At 39.9% G+C, this 22444-nt stretch overlaps 1 protein-coding gene across 2 annotated transcripts in view; it reads right to left on the bottom strand.

Annotated features, from left to right (window-relative positions):
- LOC128698663 (MAM and LDL-receptor class A domain-containing protein 2-like) overlaps positions 1 to 22444 on the bottom strand; it is a 382606-nt gene that overhangs the window by 136583 nt on the left and 223579 nt on the right. For both annotated transcript variants that reach the window (XM_070084851.1, XM_070084850.1), the window contains exons 38-39: positions 10632 to 10795; positions 3112 to 3260 (exon numbers count right to left, since the gene is read on the bottom strand). In XM_070084851.1, coding sequence (XP_069940952.1) covers positions 3112 to 3260; positions 10632 to 10795 — 313 coding nt within the window. The remainder of the gene's footprint in view (positions 1 to 3111; positions 3261 to 10631; positions 10796 to 22444) is intronic.

The raw sequence follows: 22444 nt of genomic DNA, 5'->3' as shown, positions 1-22444 counted from the left end.
GTTTTCCTGGTCTCATTTTATAGAATGGAAGACATATTACAGAAATTGAGATGATTTTGATTGGTTTCATAATGAAAAGTACCTTGAAATTGAGCTCAATGTAGCAGAAATGTTCGATTTTTACCAAATTTCAAAAGTAAACAAATCATGCCAAGTGTCCAATACACGTCAACTGGTGAGTCTAATATTCTTTCACAAGTGCACTGATGTTATTTATACCATTTCTACACTAATGCAGTAGTCTGCATAACAGTAAATCTTCTATTTTTTGTGAGAATAAAAATTCAAAGTGGAAAGCAAAAGAGATGTAAGAGGGGCCTGGGGACGTGACTAATGAACAGAGGAAATGTTATTTTAGTGCCAGGAATATCTGTCTTGCTTATTCTGGACCCTAATTGGAAATTGGCATCTTCTGAAATTTGTGTGAAATTGGCAAAATTGCCAATTTCTGACCAATTTATTGGATACTTGAAATTGGCAAATGGGTGGTTTCTTGTACTCATTCGATAGAAAAAATGGAGTTCTAGCGAAACAGATATGATTTTTGTCAACTAGTGCACTGAAATTGGCTGTAAATAGGGCTCAAAGTGGGCGAAATTGCCGATGTGTACACATCGTTGAGACCGCTAACTTTGCGAGAGCATAATTCCATAAGTTTTCCATCAATTTCATACTTTTGGTGTCATTATGATCGGGAAAAGATTCTCTATCATTTCATAAGAAAAAATAATTTTGTTTTCCGAAAAATTTTTGACCCTGAGAACGAGTTTAGGAGAAGGCCTCTCAACCCTGAAAGGGTTAAAGTCTATCACCCACACTAGGGTCATTAAGGCTGCACATATCTTTGTTACCACCAGACAAGAATACTTTAATCTCTAAATTAGGAATACATACCCTGAGAGAAATACATTACACTGTCATTGTACATGTTGGAGAGATGGATGGCCACAGCTTTGTCTGGATGGTATTTTTCAGCACACTCAAACTTCACATTATTTAGCACACATTTCCTTGCTAAGTGTAATAGGCACATCATCCTGTCCCCTCCTCTTCTGATGATGATAGCTCCTCTGCTGCAATCTGTTGCTGCTCCTTCTGAAGCAGCAACAATTCTTCTGTGGTTAGGTCAGTTCTATGCTTCTCCACCAACTCATCCACATCATCTTCAGTCACCTCTAGGCCCAAGGTCTTTCCAATGGGCACAATATTCTCTACTGGCTCAAGTTCATCTTAAAACCTTCAAAATCCTTGGCTGCCACAAAGGCCACAATTTCTTCCATGCTGACTGCATGGTCCTGGAAGACACATTCCCCAAGGCTTTGTCTATAAGCCTCAAGCAGGTGAGGATATTGAAATGGTCCTTCCAGAACTCCCTGGGGGTTAAATTTGTTTCTGAAGGGATTTCAAAGCACCTTTCAAAAAGTGCTTTGGTGAAAAGTTTCTTTAAGTTAGAAATGACCTGCTGGTCTATGGGCTGGATAAGAGGAGTGGTGTTAGGAGGCAAGAACTTAACAGTTATAAAACTGAACTCATCCAGCAACTTGTTTTCCAAGCTTGGAGCAACGAGCAACTCTGTGACACAAAGGCCAACCCCCCCCCCCCCCCTTTTTTTTTTTTTGCCTATTTGCTCTGTCACATCTGTATAGGTTATAACCTGGGATCTATATTTTGTTGTCAAAGTGATCCTTCATGTGGGCCTCTGTGAAAGTTGCAAACACTGCATTTGATTTTGTGAGCAGTCCATTGATGAAAGGTATTTTGTTGTTTGTTGCTGGCTTTAAACCCTGTAAATTTGTAAAAATAAATGTTGTCATATTGATGGTTTGTGGGGGGCAGGGCTTTGTCTACTGGCACTAATATCTATTGTTCTGGAGTGGAGGCCACTGATTATGCCCCCACTCCAGTGGCACTAATATCTATTGTTCTGGAGTGGAGGCCACTGATTATGCCCCCACTCCAGAAGTGATTTGAGTTTGTGTATGATTTCTGTTATTTCTTGCCAGCTTTTTTTCTTTTCTGGAACTAAAATCATCCATCTCTGGAGTAGCTGTGGCTACCCTGGTCTGTTTCTCATAGTCTGAGTGATCTGTATCTTTTTTGTCCCCCTTTAGGTGGTGTGCCTGACAATATATGTTGTAACAATGTCTTTCCTAGACTGAAGAGTGACACATTTCAGGGTGAAAAAATTACAGGAAGGAGAGTTACATTCTCCTGTTGTCATGTGGGTGCGGCATTTTCTGGGATGGTCAAAACTGCACGTCTCGCCAGTTTAGAGACGAGTGGTTTTTGGGACCTGACAAGGTGTTGGAGTGTAAGCAAGGTAATATTTTGTGAAGAGATTAAGGAAAACCAGTAGCTAGCCTGAGTCCTGGAGGTGGGAAGTACAATGCCTGCACTTTGAAGGAGGGATTTGGGATATTGGCTGTTTGGAGTGACATCTAAACTGTCATATCTGAGCACCTCTGCAAAGACAGTGATTGCTTGTGAATGATGGTGAAAGTGTTGAATGATGGTGAAAGTGTTTCTTTTTTGGGTCACCCTGCTTCGGTGGGAGAAGGCCGCCATGTTGAAAATAAAAATAACACAACTTAACGCTTTAATATATTTTGAAATACATAGCTTATTTTAAACAGCTCACAACATTATACTCAATACATAATCAAATGGTTTTTTGACAACACTACTCAATTCATCAGTCAGCCTTTGGACAAAGTCATGTCCTTGATTTTCTTATTTTCATAATCTACAATTTCCCTGTGATCAGGCCACCAAATATTAGTATTGTATTGTTTAGTAAGGGGCAACAATTCTTTTATCTATTATACTTTTTCAAACTCAAGAAACATGTTTTTTCTTCAAGAGTAAGGAGAAGTTATAGGGACAGCAGGAATACATGTACACAGTACCTATATGATACTGACCCTTTATCCAAGCAGGGCTTGTTTTTTTTGGGTTGTACAATAATTCACATGTGGAAGAAAATGCTGTATCATACTGTACTGGTACAAACCATATTTAAGTAAATTTTGATTGCAGGTGTGGTTACTGAATTTCACTTAACCATGATGTGAATAATAAAAAGGAAGCATTTCAACAAGAACACAGCCTTACCAGTTGCCACTGATTGCCAAGATTGCCATCCACCATCCAGGCTTCATAAGTATTTCCTACAGATGGCTTGACTAACACATGGAGTGACCCCGACTCTGGACCCGACCACCAGTACCAGAAACTAAAACGGCAGGTTTTGGCAGTTTCCCCTAATAGTGCAAATAAAGCATATACAATAGTTTTTATTATATACATGTAAGTATATATGTAACAAAGAAACAACTATTTCTATAAAGTGGATTACTGTACAGTATACAATTAAGGTAATTGACATGTATAAACTACTTTATAGAAAGCCCCTTGTTTTGAGAGGCATTTTGGGCAGCCTTACAACTACCATAAAATTACAAGGCAATGAGATACATAGTGCATGAGAAAAAGAATTTGTACAAATATACAAGATATGATGTAACACGTAATGAAAGTAGTTTGTCAGATTATGAATTGGTGGATAAAAGGTTGATGGGTAGGCTGCAGGATGTACATGTTTATAGAGGGGTAACAGGTATATCGGATCATTATCTAGTTGTAACTACAGTTAGAGCAAGAGGTAGATGGGACAAAAAGAAAATGACAACAGTAAGTAAGAGAGAGGTGAAAGTTTATAAACTAAGGGAGGAGGAAGTTAGGGTGAGATATAAGCAACTATTGGCAGAAAGGTGGGATAGTGCAAGTATGGGTAGTGAGGGGGAATGAAAAGGGATGGGATAGTTTAAAAAAAATGCACTATTAGAATGTGGGGAAGTTTGTGGCTATAGGAGGGTGGATGCAGGAGGAAAGAGGAGTGATTGGTGGAATGATGAAGTAAAGGGTGCAATAAAAGAGAAAAAGGTAGCTTATGAGAGGTTTTTACAAAGTAGAAGTGATATAAGAAGAGCAGAGTATATGGAGAGTAAAAGAGAGGTGAAGACAGTGATGAGAGTGCAAAAGGAGAGCATAGGATAGAGTGGGAGAGGCACTGTCAAGAAATTTAGCTGAGAATAAGAAAAAATTTTGAAGTGAGATAAATAAGTTAAGAAAGCCTAGGGAACGAATGGATTTATCAGTTATAAACAAAACAGGGCAGTTAGTAGATGGGGAGCTGGAGGTATTGGGTAGATGGGGTGAATATTTTGAAGAACTTTTAAATATAGACGAAGAAAGGGAGGTAGTAATTTCATGCACTGGCCAGGGAGGTATAACATCTTCTAGGAGTGAAGAAGAGTGGGATGTGAGTGTGGAGGAGCATGAGACATAATATAGAATGAGAAGGGGTAAAGCAGCTGGAACTGATGGGATCATGACAGAAATGGTAAAAGCAAGGGGAAATATAGTGTTGGAGTTGTTGGTATTTTTGTTTAATAAAAGTATGAAAGAGGGAAAGGTACCTAGGGATTGGCAGAGAGCATGTATAATTCCTTTATATAAAGGGAAGGGGGACAAAAGAGATTGTAATTTTTTTTTTCAACAAACCGGCCCTATTACCTGGAGTTTACCTGGAGAGAGTTCCGGGGGTTAATGCCCCCGCGGCCCAGTCTGTGACCAGGCCTCCTGATGGATCAGAGCCTGATCAACCAGGCTGTTACTGCTGGCTGCACGCAAACCAACGTACGAGCCACAGCCCGGCTGATCAGGAACCGACTTTAGGTGCTTGTCCAGTGCCAGCTTGAAGACTGCCAGGGGTCTGTTGGTAATCCCCCTTATGTATGCTGGGAGGCAGTTGAACAGTCTCGGGCCCCTGACACTTATTGTATGGTCTCTTAACGTGCTAGTGACACCCCTGCTTTTCATTGGGGGGATGTTGCATCGTCTGCCAAGTCTTTTGCTTTCGTAGTGAGTGATTTTCGTGTGCAAGTTCGGTACTAGTCCCTCTAGGATTTTCCAGGTGTATATAATCATGTATCTCTTCCGCCTGCATTCCAGGGAATACAGGTTCAGGAACCTCAAGCGCTCCCAGTAATTGAGGTGTTTTATCTCCGTTATGCGCGCCGTGAAGGTTCTCTGTACATTTTCTAGGTCAGCAATTTCACCTGCCTTGAAAGGTGCTGTTAGTGTGCAGCAATATTCCAGCCTAGATAGAACAAGTGACCTGAAGAGTGTCATCATGGGCTTGGCATCCGTCGTTTTGAAGGTTCTCATTATCCATCCTGTCATTTTTCTAGCAGATGCGATCGATACAATGTTATGGTCCTTGAAGGCGAGGTCCTCCGACATGATCACTCCCAGGTCTTTGACGTTGGTGTTTCACTCTATTTTGTGGCCAGAATTTGTTTTGTACTCTGATGAAGATTTAATTTCCTCGTGTTTACCATATCTGAGTAATTGAAATTTCTCATCGTTGAATTTCATATTGTTTTCTGCAGCCCACTGAAACATTCGGTTGAAGTCCGCCTGGAGCCTTGCAGTGTCTGCAATGGAAGACACTGTCATGCAGATTCGGGTGTCATCTGCAAAGGAAGACACGGTGCTGTGGCTGACATCCTTGTCTATGTCGGGTATGAGGATGAGGAACAGGATGGGAGCGAGTACTGTGCCTTGTGGAACAGAGCTTTTCACCGTAGCTGCCTCGGACTTTACTCTGTTGACGACTACTCTCTGTGTTCTGTTAGTGAGGAAATTATAGATCCATCGACTGACTTTTCCTGTTATTCCTTTAGCACGCATTTTGTGCGCTATTACGCCATGGTCACCTTTCAAGGCAGGTGAAATTGCTGACCTAGAAAATGTACAGAGAACCTTCACAGCGCGCATAACAGAGATAAAACACCTCAATTACTGGGAGCACTTGAGGTTCCTGAACCTGTATTCCCTGGAACGCAGGCGGGAGAGATACATGATTATATACGCATGGAAAATCCTAGAGGGACTAGTACCGAACTTGCACACGAAAATCACTCACTACGAAAGCAAAAGACTTGGCAGATGATGCAACATCCCCCCAATGAAAAGCAGGGGTGTCACTAGCACGTTAAGAGACCATACAATAAGTGTCAGGGGCCCGAGACTGTTCAACTGCCTCCCAGCATACATAAGGGGGATTACCAACAGACCCCTGGCAGTCTTCAAGCTGGCACTGGACAAGCACCTAAAGTCGGTTCCTGACCAGCCGGGCTGTGGCTCGTACGTTGGTTTGCGTGCAGCCAGCAGCAACAGCCTGGTTGATCAGGCTCTGATCCACCAGGAGGCCTGGTCACAGACCGGGCCGCGGGGGCGTTAACCCCCGGAACTCTCTCCAGGTAAACTCCAGGTCACACTTGTCGAAGGCTTTTGTAAAGTCTGTATATATTACATCTGCATTCTTTTTATCTTCTAGTGCATTTAGGACCTTGTTGTAGTGATCCAATAGTTGAGACAGACAGAAGCGACCTGTTCTAAACCCATGTTGCCCTGGGTTGTGTAACTGATGGGTTTCTAGATGGGTGGTGATCTTGCTTCTTAGGACCCTTTCAAAGATTTTTATGATATGGGATGTTAGTGCTATCGGTCTGTAGTTCTTTGCTGTTGCTTTACTGCCCCCTTTGTGGAGTGGGGCTATGTCTGTTGTTTTTAGTAACTGTGGGACGACCCCCGTGTCCATGCTCCCTCTCCATAGGATGGAAAAGGCTCGTGATAGGGGCTTCTTGCAGTTCTTGATGAACACGGAGTTCCACGAGTCTGGCCCTGGGGCAGAGTGCATGGGCATGTCAGTTATCGCCTGTTCGAAGTCATTTGGCATCAGGATAACATCAGATAGGCTTGTGTTAACCAAATTTTGTGGCTCTCTCATAAAAAATTAATTTTGATCTTCGACTCTCAGTCTGGTTAGCGGCTTGCTAAAAACTGAGTCATATTGGGACTTGAGTATTTCACTCATTTCCTTGCTGTCATCTGTGTAGGACCCATCTTGTTTAAGTAGGGGCCCAATACTGGACGTTGTTCTCGACTTTGATTTGGCATAGGAGAAGAAATACTTTGGGTTTCTTTCGATTTCATTTATGGCTTTTAGTTCTTCCCGCGATTCCTGACTCCTATAAGATTTCTTTAGCTTGAGTTCGATGCTTGCTATTTCTCTGACCAGTGTCTCCCTATGCATTTCAGATATATTGACCTCTTTTAGCCGCTCTGTTATTCTTTTCCATCGCCTGTAAAGGGAGCACCTGTCTCTTTCTATTTTACATCTACTCCTCCTTTTTCTTAGAGGAATAAGCCTTGTGCATACATCGAGTGCCACCAAGTTAATCTGTTCTAGGCATAAGTTGGGGTCTGTGTTGCTTAGTATATCTTCCCCGCTTATATCGGTTAGGACTTGGTTTACTTGGTCCCACTTTATGTTTTTGTTATTGAAGTTGAATTTGGTGAGTGCTCCCTCGTGACTAGTCTCATTATGTCGGTCTGGGGCTCCACGCATACATGTCTGAACCTCAATTATGTTGTGATCTGAGTATATTGTTTTTGATATGGTGACATTTCTTATCAGATCATCATTGTTAGTGAAGATGAGGTCTAGTGTATTCTCCAGTCTAGTAGGCTCTATTATTTGCTGGTTTAAATTGAATTTTGTGCAGAGATTTAAAAGCTCGTGTGAGTGTGAGTTTTCATCAGAGCTGCCTCCTGGTGTTATTACTGCAACAATATTATTTGCTATATTCCTCCATTTTAGGTGCCTTAGTTGAAATCCCCCAGGAGCAAGATGTTGGGTGCAGGAGCTGGAAGATTTTCCAGACAGTGGTCAATTTTTAACAGCTGTTCCTGGAATTGCTGGGATGTTGCATCCGGAGGCTTGTAGACTACCACAATGACTAGGTTTTGGTTCTCGACCTTTACTGCTAAAACTTCCACTACATCATTTGAGGCATTTAGCAGTTCTGTGCAAACAAGTGACTCTGCAATGTACAGGCCAACCCCCCCCCCCCCCCTTTTGCCTGTTCACTCTGTCACATCTGTATAGGTTGTAACCTGGGATCCATATTTCGTTGTCCAAATGATCCTTTATGTGGATCTCAGTGAAAGCCGCGAACATTGCCTTTGCCTCTGCAAGCAGTCCACGGATGAAAGGTATTTTGTTGTTTGTTGTTTGTTACAATGACAAATAACACCACCCTCACTGCCTGTCAACACCCATCCCTTCCTCCCCACCCCACCAACCCACATGGAAATAAGTCACTGTCTGAATTTTTTGAGTTATCCTAGGTTAATGGTCTCCTTCCTCTCTTCCCTCCTTCCTTCCTTTCTTCCCTCCTTCCTTCCCTCCCTCCTCTCATCTCTTCCTTTCTTCCTTCCTTCATCTCATCTCTTCATTCTTTCCTCCCTTTCTTCCTTCCTCAAAACCATGAAATTCATCTTCACTGACACTTCCATCTGTGTTTGAACTGTCACTTGGGAACAAAAGAGCCCCAATTAACCGAGGAGTGAGAAGTTTCTTACCGCTAGACACGGTGAACAAGGTGTAATAAAATGGCTTTCCCACAGTGCACCACTGGGTCCCTGATTTTTTTAATACCACGTACACTGACCATGGAGACCCACTCTCTCACATCCAGGACTACCAGTCTTTTCCTGCTTGATTTGAGGACGCTAGAATTTATGTGTACTAGTACAGCACCAACCCTGGCGCATAAGCCCATAAGCCGTACTAGTACAGCACCAACCCTGAAAGGGTTAACATATTTATAGATGGGATTATAAAAGAAGTAAATGCTAGGATGTTGGGGAGAGGGGTGGGATTAAATTATGGGGAATCAAATACAAAATGGGAGTTGACACAGTTACTTTTTGCTGATGATACTGTGCTTTTGGAGGATTCTAAAGAAAAGTTGCAAAGGTTAGTGGACAAGTTTGGGAGGGTGTGTAAAGGTAAAAAGTTGCAAATGAATACAGATAAGAGTAAGGTGATGAGGGTATCCAATGATTTAGATAAAGAAAAATTGAATATCACATTGGAGTGATCGAGTATGGAAGTTAGTTTAATATCTTTATTATGCACCCTATATCCATCCTGTGGGCAGTAGTCAAAAGATTACAGAGGTACATAATGGGTCCAGGGACTGAACCCCAAGTTTCAATAGCTGAACTAGTTACAAAAGTAATGAATTCCATGCAGATCTGGTCACAATCATGAACAAGTTACAAAGGTAATGAACAATCTACACTCCTATACATGGTTTTAATCATGAACAAATTACAAAGTAATGAGCCACATGGAAGAAGTGAATGGTTTCAGATATTTGGGAGCTGACTTGTCAGCAGATGGGTTTATGAAGGATGAGGTAAACCATAGAACTGATGAAGGAAAAAAGGTGAGTGGTGCATTGGGGTATCTGTAGAGACAAAGAATGTTATCCATGGAGGCAAAGAAGGGAATGTACGAGAGTAGGATAATGGCAGTTTGGAGGGACATCTAAACTGTCATATCTGAGTGTCTCTGCAAAGACAGTGATTATGTATGAGTGGTGGTGAAAGTGTTGAATGATGATGAAATTTTTTTTTTCTTTTTGAGTCACCCTGCCTCAGTGGGAAATGGCCAATGTGTTAAAAAAAAATTGAAAACCAACAGGTGGATAAATGAGACACTTGCGCAACACTGAGGTATTTTTAATCAAGAAACATTTCACCAGACAGACAGGCAGGTAGGCATAGACAGGCACAGACAGACAGAAAGGCAGGTAGGCATAGACAGGCACAGACAGACAGAAAGGCAGGCAGGAACACAGAAAAACAGGCAGAATGGTAAAAAAACATGTTGATAATATTAACACATTCCTTATCATTGTCCATGTCTGATATATGTATTGCCTCCCTCCCTGCCACCCTCCCTGCCACCCTCCCTCACTCCTTCCCACCACCACCTCTCTTGCTCACCTCCAACACACCCTCCTCTATAACTCCATTTAAGACCTTTTCATCAGACTGTCTTGTCTCTGGGCTGAGGCTCACCCCTTCACCCACCAACCATCATACATGTAGTGTATCACAAATTTCTCATCACAACTCAAAACTATTTCTTTACAAGGGCAAGTCATAACTTAAAACTATCGTAACTCAAGCCCATCATAACTCAAGGAATCAATGTACAAGATGCACCTTTGTGTTAGACCCAACATAATTTTAGGATGTTTCTGTGAAAAACTTTTCAGTTTTTGTATGGTAATCATGCAGGTGCTCTACTGTTGCCAAAGCCTATTTTGTAGACTTTGTTTTCTGGGAGGGTAATAGTCTTAAGACAGAAAATACAATATATGGGACCTTACAGTGAATCCATAAATATATTTAAAAATTATATGTCTCTTATAACATTTACAATGATATACAGAACAAAAATTTGTGCCTACAATCCTTCCTCCACCCATTTATATAATGATGTTAAAATAATTCATACACAATATCAATGAAATTGCATCATCTGAATGCTTGCCAAAAACATAAATTAAGGTTTACTATATATATCTATATATATCTTTAAACATAAAATAAAAATTTTAAATGTTACTATTTCCCCAAATAACCTGAGCATTTACGCCAAAAATTTTAATAAATTAAATACATATACTATTTCAGCATCTTACCAATAGAATTATAAGTCATGAGGTCTGTGACATCATCATAATCATCCTGAGCAGAATAAACGTAAGCAAAGTAACTTATGTTTTTACCATAGGTGTGGTCTACATTTGGTTTATACTGCTGGAAGGGAGAGTCTACAGAAGTTATACCTTGTATTAACTTCCACCTGAAAGAAAGAAAAAAACATACAGAGTACTGCTTGAGATATTCACAATGCTATATTTACCTAATACTAATTTGATAAAGTCACTGCATAATATAAATTCCCTTTCATAATAATTATGAAGGGAAAAACAGTACAGTATTACAGTGGAACCCTGGATTTCATCTGGTGTGGATATTGTACAATTCGGATTTCGACTACTTTTTGGGGGCAAAATTTTACCCCGGGTTTCATACATCTACTCGGAAATCGTCCGTACAAGACTCGTCTGCCTGGGCTGCTCATATGCTCGTGACTCATTCTGCCTTTGTTACTCGTTCACTAAGAGTGTCCCTTTAGTCTTAACGCCATAGTAATAATATTAATCTTTCTTTCAATACACTGGCTGTATCCCACCAAGGCGGGGTGGCCCAAAAGGAAAAATGAAAGTTTCTCCTTTTACATTTAGTAATATATACAGGGAAGGGGTTACTAGCCACGTGCTCTCGGCATTTTAGTCGCCTCTTACAACACGCATGGCTTACGGAGGAAGATTTCTGTTCCACTTCCCCATGGAGGTAAGAGGAAATAAACAAGAACAAGAACTAGTAAGAAAATAGGAGAAAACCCAGAGGGGTGTGTATATATATGCTTGTACATGTATGTGTAGTATGACCTAAGTGTAAGTACAGTGGTCCCCCGCTTTTCGTAGTTCCCGGCAATCATAAAATTCGCCAATCATAGGGGTATTTTCGTATAAACATGGACTCGCTTTTCATAGGTTGACTCGCGAGTCGTAGTTTGTCCGGGACGCGTACGCACGGCATGGGCCAGGGCGGCAGCCAGTGTGGCATTGTTTACCAGTGAGCGAAGGTCCCCTCGCGTGCTCCAGCGAAATATTTCATAATACAGTGGACCCCCGCATAACGATGGCATCACATAGCGATTATTTCGCATACCGCTTACTTTAATTGCAAAAATTTTGCCTCACATACCGCTTAAAAACCCGCTTACCGATTTTCTTCCGAGACGCGCTCACATGTTCCGCCGGTGGCATTGTTTACCAGCCAGCCTCCGCGGTAACATCCAAGCATACAATCGGAATATTTCGTATTATTACAGTGTTTTCGGTGCTTTTTCTGGAAAATAAGTGACCATGGGCCCCAAGAAAGCTTCTAGTGCCAACCCTACAGCAATAAGGGTGAGAATTACAATAGAGATGAAGAAAAAGATCATTGATAAGTATGAAAGTGGAGTGCATGTCTCCGAGCTGGCCAGGTTGTATAATAAACCCCAATCAACCATCGCTACTATTGGTGGTACAGCTGCTGCTGCTGCTGCACTGTCAGCTGCTGCTGCTGCTGTAGCACCGTTGTTGGTGTGGCTTATTGAGAATACCAAGAAACAATTAACCCCAGAGGATTTGCCACCCAGGATAACCCAAAAAAGTCAGTGTCATCGAAGACTGTCTAACTTATTTCCATTGGGGTCCTTAATCTTATCTCCCAGGATGCAACCCACACAAGTCGACTAACACCCAGGTGAACAGGGAAAAATGCCTGGAACTAGTGCTCATATTGGTGAATTTAAAGCCAGCAAAGGTTGGTTTGAGAGATTTAAGAATCGTAGTGGCATACACAGTGTGATAAGGCCTGTTCTGGAAGAAAATGCCAAACAGGACCTACAGTACTCAGGAGGAAAAGGCACTCCCAGGACACAGTGTCTCATCAGTCATTGCTGCATCTTCAATAAAGGTAAGTGTCATTTATTCTTCATTTAGTAGACTAGTACATGCACAATATATACTGTGCATGTACTACTCTACTATTGTGCATGTATCCTTCTCTTTGTGTGTGGGAAAATGTATATTTCATGTGGTAAAATTTTTTTTTTCATACTTTTGGGTGTCTTGCACGGATTAATTTTATTTCCATTATTTCTTATGGGGAAAATTCATTCACATAACGATTATTTCGCATAACAATTACCCCTCTTGCACGGATTAAAATCGTTAACCGGGGGTCCACTGTATTCCATTTATTTTAGTGCTTGCAAGTACTAAATAAGCTACCATGGCTCCAAAGAAAGCTCCTAGTGCCAAGCCTGTGGTAAAGAAGATGAGAAATATGACTGAATTTAAGAAAACCATCATTGAACAATATGAAAGTGGTACAAGTGTGGCCGAACTGTCCAGGATGTATAAGAAACCCTACACAACCTTATGTTCCATAGTGGCCAAGAAAAATGAAATAAAGGATGCTGTTGTTGCAAAGGGAGTAACTATGCTGACAAAAATGAGATCACCAGTACTGGAAGAGGTTGAGAAGTTATTATTGGTGTGGATAAATGAGAAACAATTAGCAGGAGATACTCTTATGACTTCGTTTATTTGTGAAAAGGCTAGGCAGTTGCATGAAGATTTGGTAAAGAAATTGCCTGCAAATAGTGGTGAAGTGAGTGAATTTAAGGCCAGCAAAGGCTGGTTTGAGAGATTTAAGAACCGTACTGGCATATACAGTGTGGTAAGGCATGGTGAGGCTGCCAGTTCGGACCACAAGGCGGCTGAAAAATATGTGCATGAATTCCAGGAGTACATAAACAGTGAAGGACTGAAACCTGAACAAGTGTTCAATTGTGACGAAACAGGCCTCTTTTGGAAGAAAATGCCAAAGAGGACCTTCATTACACAAGAGGAAAAGGCAATGCCAGGACATAAGCCTATGAAAGACAGGCTGACGCTAATGTTTTGCTCTAATGCTAGTGGGTATTTCAAAGTGAAGCCATTACTAGTGTACCATTCTGAAATATCCCAGAGTGTTTAGGAAAAACAATGTTATGAAGAGAAAATTGTGTGTGTTTTGGAAATCTAATAGTAAGGCATGGGTCACGAGGGAAATTTTCATCGAGTGGTTCAATGAAGTGTTTGGCCCTAGTGTGAAGGAGTATCTCCTGGAAAAGAAATTGGATCTCAAGTGCATGCTAGTAATGGACAATGCACCTGCTCATCCTCCAAACTTGGATGACCTAATTTTCGAGGAGTTTGGGTTCATCACAGTAAAGTTCTTGCCCCCGAATACCACTCCTCTCCTCCAACCCATGGACCAGCAGGTTATTGCAAACTTAAAAAAACTCTACACAAAAGCAATGTTTCACAGGTGCTTGACTGTGACCACAGACACTCACTTGACCCTAAGGGAATTTTGGAGAGAACACTTCAGCATCCTCCACTGCATAACCCTTATAGGTATGGCTTGGGAGGGAGTGACTACCAGGACTTTGAACTCTGCCTGGAGAAAATTGTAGCCAGATTGTGTCGACAAGAGGGATTTTGAAGGACTTGGGACTGACCCTAATGAGCCTATGTCTATTGTAAAATCAATTGTGGCACTGGGGAGTTCCATGGGGTTGGATGTGAGTTTGGAGGATGTGGAAGAATTGGTGGAAGACCACAATGAAGAGCTCACCACTGAGGAGCTGCAAGAGCTTCAGCAAGAAGAGCAACACATCACAGCTCAGAATCTTGCTGCAGAGGAGGAGGAAGAGAGATGGAAGAAGGTGCCTTCTTCAGAAATTAAAGAGATTTTTACTATGTGGGGTAAGATGGAAAGCTTTATAGAGAAACATCACCCTAACAAGGTTGTTGCAAGCCAGGTTGGCATCATGTACAGTGACAAAGTCTTGGGCCATTTTAGGGAAGTGTTAAAGAGATGCCAGAAACAGAGCTCTCTCCACAGTTATTTTGTGAGACAGGACTCAAGTGACTCTCAAGGTGGTCCTAGTGGCATTAAGAAACAGAGAAGAGAAGCAACCCCAGAAAAGCAAATGGTACCTGAGGTGTTGATGGAAGGGGATTCCTCTTCCAAACTATAAACAATCCACTCTCTCTCCTCCTCCAGTCTCCCATACACTAAGAAGAATCTCCAATAAAGGTAAGTGTTATGCTGTTAATGTTTCATTCATCATTTCCCATTGTATTGTTTATGTACTACATGTATATTTCATGTTAAAAATTTTTTTGTTTTAATACTTCTGGGTGTCAGGAACGGATTAATTGTATTTACATTATTTCTTATGGGGAAAATTGATTCGTAAATCGTAAATTTCGTTTATAGTAACGGCTCCAGGAACGGATTAATTACGAACAACGAGGGACCACTGTATAAGTAGCAAGACGTACCTGAAACCTTGCATGTTTATGAGACAGAAAAATGGACACCAGCAATCCTACCATCATGTAAAACAATTACAGGCTTATGTTTTACATTCACTTAGCAGGACGGTAGTACCTCCCTGGGCGGTTGCTGTCTACCAACCTACTACCTAGGAATAATACTAATACGTACGTAATAATAATCACTCTTGGGCACATTAAATGTCTTATTTTACATTAATATAAACATTTTCATTAGTCCATCTATGATATTTTCTTCAAAATTATATAAGAAACACGTTACATAGCACACGAACATGCTATGTTTATATGCTATGGAGGGGTGGTTGCCAGGCGGAGGGAAAACATTACATAATACTAATAATAATCACTCTTGGGCACATTAAATATATTATTTTATGTTAATGTAGACATTTTCATTAATCCATCTATGATATTTTCTTCAAAATTATATAAGAAACACGTTACATAGCATATAAACATGCAATGTTTGTATGCTATGAAGGGGTGGTAGTCGGTGGAGGGAAAACATTACGTTTTCTCTGGTTCAGCACCAGAGAAAAGTTTTATGAATCTGTGTTGGCCCAGTCACCCCCCTTAATACATAACGCTTTTGTTTACAATTCTCAGCATGAATTATTCATTACTTCTCCCTTTGTGAAGGCATTAAACTCAGTGAACATGGTATGTTGATGGTTATAATATAGCTCTGGGTTGCATTAAATATCGTGTAGCTATGTAGGTAAGTGTAGGTATGTAACTCAGGCAGACTACATACCTATATCTACCGGCTACCTACACCTGACTTCCTACAAATAAGTACTACTCACCTCTCGCCCTACATTAAGACGACAAATATTTTAAGGTAAGTAATGAATGTACTGCGTATGTATTTTACTTTTTATTGTATTTTTTAATGCCTAGTTCTATTACTAACTTAATATAAGTTAGTGTAAACTTGACACCCCTATGCCTGTTGTGGAATTTATTGTGGTTTTGGAGAAGTCTATGGGGTTGGATGTGAGTAGTCAGGGAAGAGTTAACCACTGAAGAGCTGCAACACTATAGTAATTCTCTATAAAATTTATTTTTGTTAATATTTTTGGGTGTCTGGGATGGGTTAATTGGATTTACATCATTTCTTTTGGGAAATACCTATTACTCTGGTTTTCGTCCATTTTGGATTTCAACCGACCTTCTGGAACAGATTAAGGACGAAAACCGGGGTTCCACTGTGCTTAACTATTGGATTATTTCATGCCAAAGCAGCAAGGAATGAGGATTAAAGTACTCTAAGTTCAGAAAATATTTTGAAGCTGGAATATGTATAGTATATACTAAAACCTAGTTTAGCTATAAACATATATTATACATATAAATTAATTTCTTACAGTAGTCATATTTTTTTTGCATGTTGGGATCCCCAAAAATAAAAGTGCTGAGTGTTGGGAATTTAAAAATAAAATCTGAAATATTAGAGAATCTTTTTCTGAAGGTAATGAGACCAAAAATTGGAAATCTGATGGGAAATTTATGGAATTACAAAGGCGCAAAGCTGTGAACTTGGCATAACAATAATAATAATAATAATAACTTATTTTGGCATGATACATAGTTGCACAAAGGAATAAAATAGTTGAGTGTACATGCTAAAAGCCCCTTGTATACAGAGCATTTTGGGCACACTTAATAAGGCTTTAACAGTTTAAATGGTCATTAGATGAGTTACAGTGAGTACAAGAGAATTGAGTATTAACAGGTAATGATATATGGCATTAATAAGTCTAGTAGAGAAGTTTAGTAGAGAATAATTACAGTATTACGATAAAACAATTTAAACTATTTACAATATCAAGTACTGTAACTGAGTATTTAAAATGATGAAATTTGAACATTACAATTTTGAAGTATTACAGTTTTACAATAGAACTTTAGTGTTTTATTCTCTGTTTTATTTTATACTTGAAACCATTACTTTTAACCTTGAAATAATCAAGGTGCTAAAGTGTTTTATTTTAATATTCAGTAGCTCCATTATTTTTAGATTTAAAATAACTATCTCAGTTCATAAGTTCATAATTGTTAGTGGTTTAACATCATTTGCTTTTGTCTTTTTGCTCTTTAATAATTGTAACAGCCATTTCTCTACGTACCCTTTATGCATGCAATTATCGATTCTGATATCAACCTCTTATTGAACAGCACACAATCCTAACAGTAATTGCCATTACTACACTGCTAGTCAGGCTAATACCCTTCTCAGTGTCAGCAAGAACATCACAGTCTTCAACTACAATGTTATATCATTGAGTAAACACTATGATGACCTCACTGCACTACTTAAGTCTCTAAATGCTACTATAACTTTCATTATACTTACTGAAACCTGGCTCAGACAAGATCTGACAGACATATTTACCATACCTGGTTACACAGACATACATAAGTGCAGGCCCGACCAATCAGGAGGAGGCACTGCCATCTATTACTCTGATGAACTAGAATGTATGAAATCAACTAATGTACGGGACAAAAAAGGTGAATATATAATAGCTAAACTCACATCAAGAACACTTAAGAAACCTATAACAGTTGGTGCAGTCTACAGACTACCACACTCAAATACTTACACTTTTAGCAATAACCTTAGAAACATGATAACTGAGTCAGAGTTGAATAAACACCATCTGATACTAGCAGGAGATTTCAACATCAACCTTATCCAAGTAACCGACCCTCCAGTAGCTGATTTCACAAATGCTATGAACAGCAGCTTATTGCTACCCTCTCTAACAAAGCCAACAAGAATCTCTGATACTAGTGCCTCGTTACTTGACCATATCTGGACCAACACAATATCCCCACTACAAGCAGGTATAATCACAGATAACACCACAGACCACTACCCTATCTTTCTCATAACCAACTTATCTAAACTGCCTCAAGAAACAAGAAAGATCTCATTTCGCCTGCATGATGAGACATTGATAAACAACCTAAAACTAGCTCTAGGTTCCATTGATTGGCAGAGAGAGCTAAATGACAGTGATAATATTAATAAAGATGTCAAATGTTTTTTACATAAAACCCTAAACCTCTACAACAAACATTGCCCAATCAAAACGAAACATATCACAGAAAAGAGACTAAACAGCCCATGGCTAACTAAAAGTATCCTCAAATCTATTAATAAAAAACACCAAATTGAAAAACAGTTCAGATTAGGCTTAATTACCAAAGAATTTACTAAAAGATACACATCAATACACACAAAACTAATACGTAAATCAAAGCAAATGTATTGTGAAAGTAGATTTAGTGAAATGAAAGGTGACATGAAAAGTACCTGGCAAACCCTCTCCAAAATTTTGGGCTCAAGGAAACCGACTGGAAATAGAGAAATAGACTTAACTAAACCAGATGAACTTCACATGCAACCTATAGACACGGCCAACAAATTTAATGTCTTCTTCTCTACTGTAGGATCAAAGCTAGCGAGTCAAATTCCTAGCTCAAATACCCATCCGAGCAAGTACCTCACTGGCAACTATCCAAATACTCTATTTCTAGCTCCAACTAATCCCACTGAAGTCTCACTCATCATTATATCATTAAAAAACAAATCAGCTGATCTAGATAACTTGCCGCCATTCATATATAAAAAAGCTGCACCAGAACTGTCGCCCATTATTGCAACAATGTTTAACAAATCTATAGCATCCTATGCTCAAGATAGCAAGGGTCACCCCAATCCACAAAGGTGGAGATTCAACTGATTTGAACAATTACAGACCCATATCAAACTTGCCCTTATTCGCCAAGATATTTGAAAAAATAATACACAAGCGACTTTACTCCTACCTCACATCCAACAACATACTTAACCCATGCCAGTTTGGATTTAGACAAAAAAAAGCACGAATGATGCTATTATACAAATGCTTAACCTAATATACACAGCTCTCAATAAAAATGAATATCCTCTGGGGCTCTTTATCGACCTAGGAAAAGCGTTTGACACAGTTGACCACAATCTCTTGCACCTCAAACTGAATCATTACGGCGTAACAGCATGTTCTCTTGACTACCTAAAATCCTATCTTAAAGGCAGACACCAGTATGTACATGCAAATGGAGTCAACTCCGCTATCCAACCTGTAGCTGTACGATTACCCCAAGGTAGTGTCTTGGGCCCACTCCTCTTTCTCATCTACATCAATGATCTCCCCAATGCATCCCAACTCCTTAAACCAGTTCTATTCGCAGATGACACTACATTTGTCTACTCCCATTCAGACCCAGCTGTGCTTGGAAACACTGTAAACAATGGACTGTTAAAGACATATGCTGGGATGACCAACAAACTCACTCTCAACATAGATGAAACATACTTCATGCTGTTTGGCAACAGAGCCTCAAATATTTAACTCAACATACTGTTAAATGGTTCCCTTATATCAAGACACACGAAGGGCAAATTTCTAGGTCTTCTCCTTGACTGTAATCTTAAATTTCAGTCCCATACCCATCACGTAGCAAAGAAAATTTCCACATCAGTAGGAATCCTTTCCAAGATACGTTACTATGTACCACAAATGACTCTCCTTACCCTGTACCACTCTCTAATATATCCTTACCTCGTCTATGGTATCTGTGCCTGGGGCTCAACCACTGCCAACCACCTTAGACCCTTAATAATCCAACAAAAAGCTGCTGTGCATGTGATAACCAGCTCTTGTGCTAGACAGCACACCCCACCACTTTTCAAAGATTCAACTTGCTAAATATACTACAAGACATACACTCTTATTATTGTGCCTACTACATATACAGAACTTTAAACTCCACTGTAAACCCTCCCCTAAAACTACTCCTCTACAGTTACAACAGAATGCACAGTCACAATACAAGGCATAAGGCACTTTTCAACATCCCTTGAGTAAGATTCTCACTGAACTCTATGCACATAAAAGGTCCAAAGATCTGGAACTCGCTACCAGAACAGGTCAAGGATCCCCAGACAGCTTATAAATTTAGGACTTTGCTATAAAATCATCTTATCTCACAATATTAACCAAATCAACCAAACATCTACTGACTAGTTTTATCATGTGACCATCTGGCTTTTAATTCTGCCATTCCATAAAATATTACCACCTGCACCATTACTTGTAAATTAGATTTTGTACTAAGTTTACATAAGATTTATTAAGTTCAAATAAGATTGTAAAACAGCTAACCACTATTCCATGTTTAGTTTTAAGTATAATTACTATGTACTATTATCTTATCTAGTTTTAATTAGTTACTATGGATTAGGATTAGTTTGCCCGAAATGCCTCGGCATGATAGTGGCTATCTTTGTACTTAGCAAATCAAAATTGTAATTACACATTGTAACCTTTACAAAGAAATAAACTTATTATTAATATTAAAAACTTAAGCAATTTACAATATGAAGTACAATGGAACTTCTGTTTTCGTCATTAATTTGTTCCAGAAAGTCTGATGAAAACTAAAACAATATTTCCCATAAGAAATAATATAAATCCAATTAATCCATTCCAGACACCAGAAAGTATTAACAAAAAATACATTTATAGATAATAACTATAGTTTTACATACAGAAAACAATGAGAAATAAATACAAATGACTAATGAAATGGATAAATGAACATTTAACATCACTAACTCCTTTATTGAAGACTCTTGTTGGCATATGGAAGACGGCAAGGAGGGGAGAGAGAGGAGAGGTTATCTCTACCATCATTACTACCACCCTCTACCACAATCACTACCACCATCACAACAACTAGCACCCTCTACCACCATCACTACCACCCTCTACCACCATCAATACCACCCTCTACCACAATCACTACCACCTTCTACCACAATCACTACCACCCTTTACCATAATCACTACCACCCTCTACCATCCACACTACCACAACCACTACCACCATCACTGCCACCCTCTACCACCATCACAACCACTACCACCCTCTCCCCCTATCACTACCACCCTATACCACCATCACTACCACCCTCTACCACAATCACTACCACCCTCTACCACCATCACAACCATTACCACCCTCTCCCCCTATCACTACCACCCTCTACCATAATCACTACCACCCTCTACCATAATCACTACCACCCTCTACCACCATCACTACCACAACCACTACCACCATCACTGCCACCCTCTACCACCATCACTACCACCCTCTACCACAATCACTACCGCTATCAGTACCACCCTCTACCACCCTCTACCACTATTACTACCACCCTCTACCACCATCACTACCACCCTCTACCACTGCGGGCGGACATGTCTGGTACGGCGGACCACTGTCAACTCGATGAAAACTGAGGTGATGAACGAAAACTGACAAAATTTTGATGAAAAGACTCATCGAAAACCGAATTCAACGTAAACCAGGCAAACGAAAACCGAGGTTCCACTGTATTACAATTTAGTATTCAAAACAATGAAATTTGAACATCCTAATTTTGAAGTAATGAGTACATAGTTGAGCAATCTTCAGTATTGAAATTGAGACATCATTGGTGCTTTTTTGTGTTGCTTTTGAATAAATGGTAGGAATTAAGTATGGCTAGTCTGGTTAATTTTGGGTGATGAGACAGTTTCCAAGTAGAGTCTTAAAATGATTTGCAGGCAGGGGTCCTTTAGTGTATTGTGGTAATGAATTCCAGATCTTTGGGCCCTTTACGTGCATAGCGTTTTTGCACAGGGAGAGATGGGCACAAGGGATATCAAAGAGTGATTTGTGTCTTGTATTATGGGTGTGTGTTCTGTTGTACTTATCAAATCAAATCAAATCAAAGTTTATTCTCTATCAAGTAGGAGTCTGAGAGGAGGGTTTATATCTGAATGTAGTGTTTTGTGTATGTAGTAGGCACATTAATAAGTGCAGATGTTTTGTATATTTAGTAAGTTAAGACTCTTGAAAAGCGAAGGAATATGCTCCCTATTACAGGGATTTGTAATCAATCGCACAGCAGTTTTTTGTTGAGTTTTATTAAAGGTTTAAGGTGACTTGCTGTGGTTGAGCCCCATGCACAAATGCCATAGGTGAGGTAAGGGTAGATGAGAGAATGGTATAGTGCAAGAAGAGCCGATTGGGGTACATAGAACTGTATCTTTGAGAGGATGGCTACTGTTTTGGGGACTTTCTTGGATATTTGCTGTATGTGAGTTTGGAATTTGAGATTGCAGTCTAGGTGGAGACCTAGAAATTTGCCCTCTATTGGCAATTTTGTCCACTTTGGGTTCTATTTTAAGCCAATTCAATTACTCACTTGGCCAATTTCTTAGCTATTTCACCAGTATGCCTTCCATTCTGTCGACTGATTACAAGAAACTACCCATTCAACTATGAGAACTACCCCTCCATAAAGTCCATGGCAGTGATGGTGACAGTGGTGGTGGGTGCTGCTGCAATGAAAAGTTCTAAGCCCCAAAGAGGTC

Source organism: Cherax quadricarinatus, chromosome 14 (genome assembly GCF_038502225.1).
Source record: "Cherax quadricarinatus isolate ZL_2023a chromosome 14, ASM3850222v1, whole genome shotgun sequence".
Lineage (NCBI taxonomy): Eukaryota > Metazoa > Arthropoda > Malacostraca > Decapoda > Parastacidae > Cherax > Cherax quadricarinatus.
Note: the sequence above shows the minus strand (reverse complement) of the source record. Positions and strands in the feature narration are given on the sequence as shown.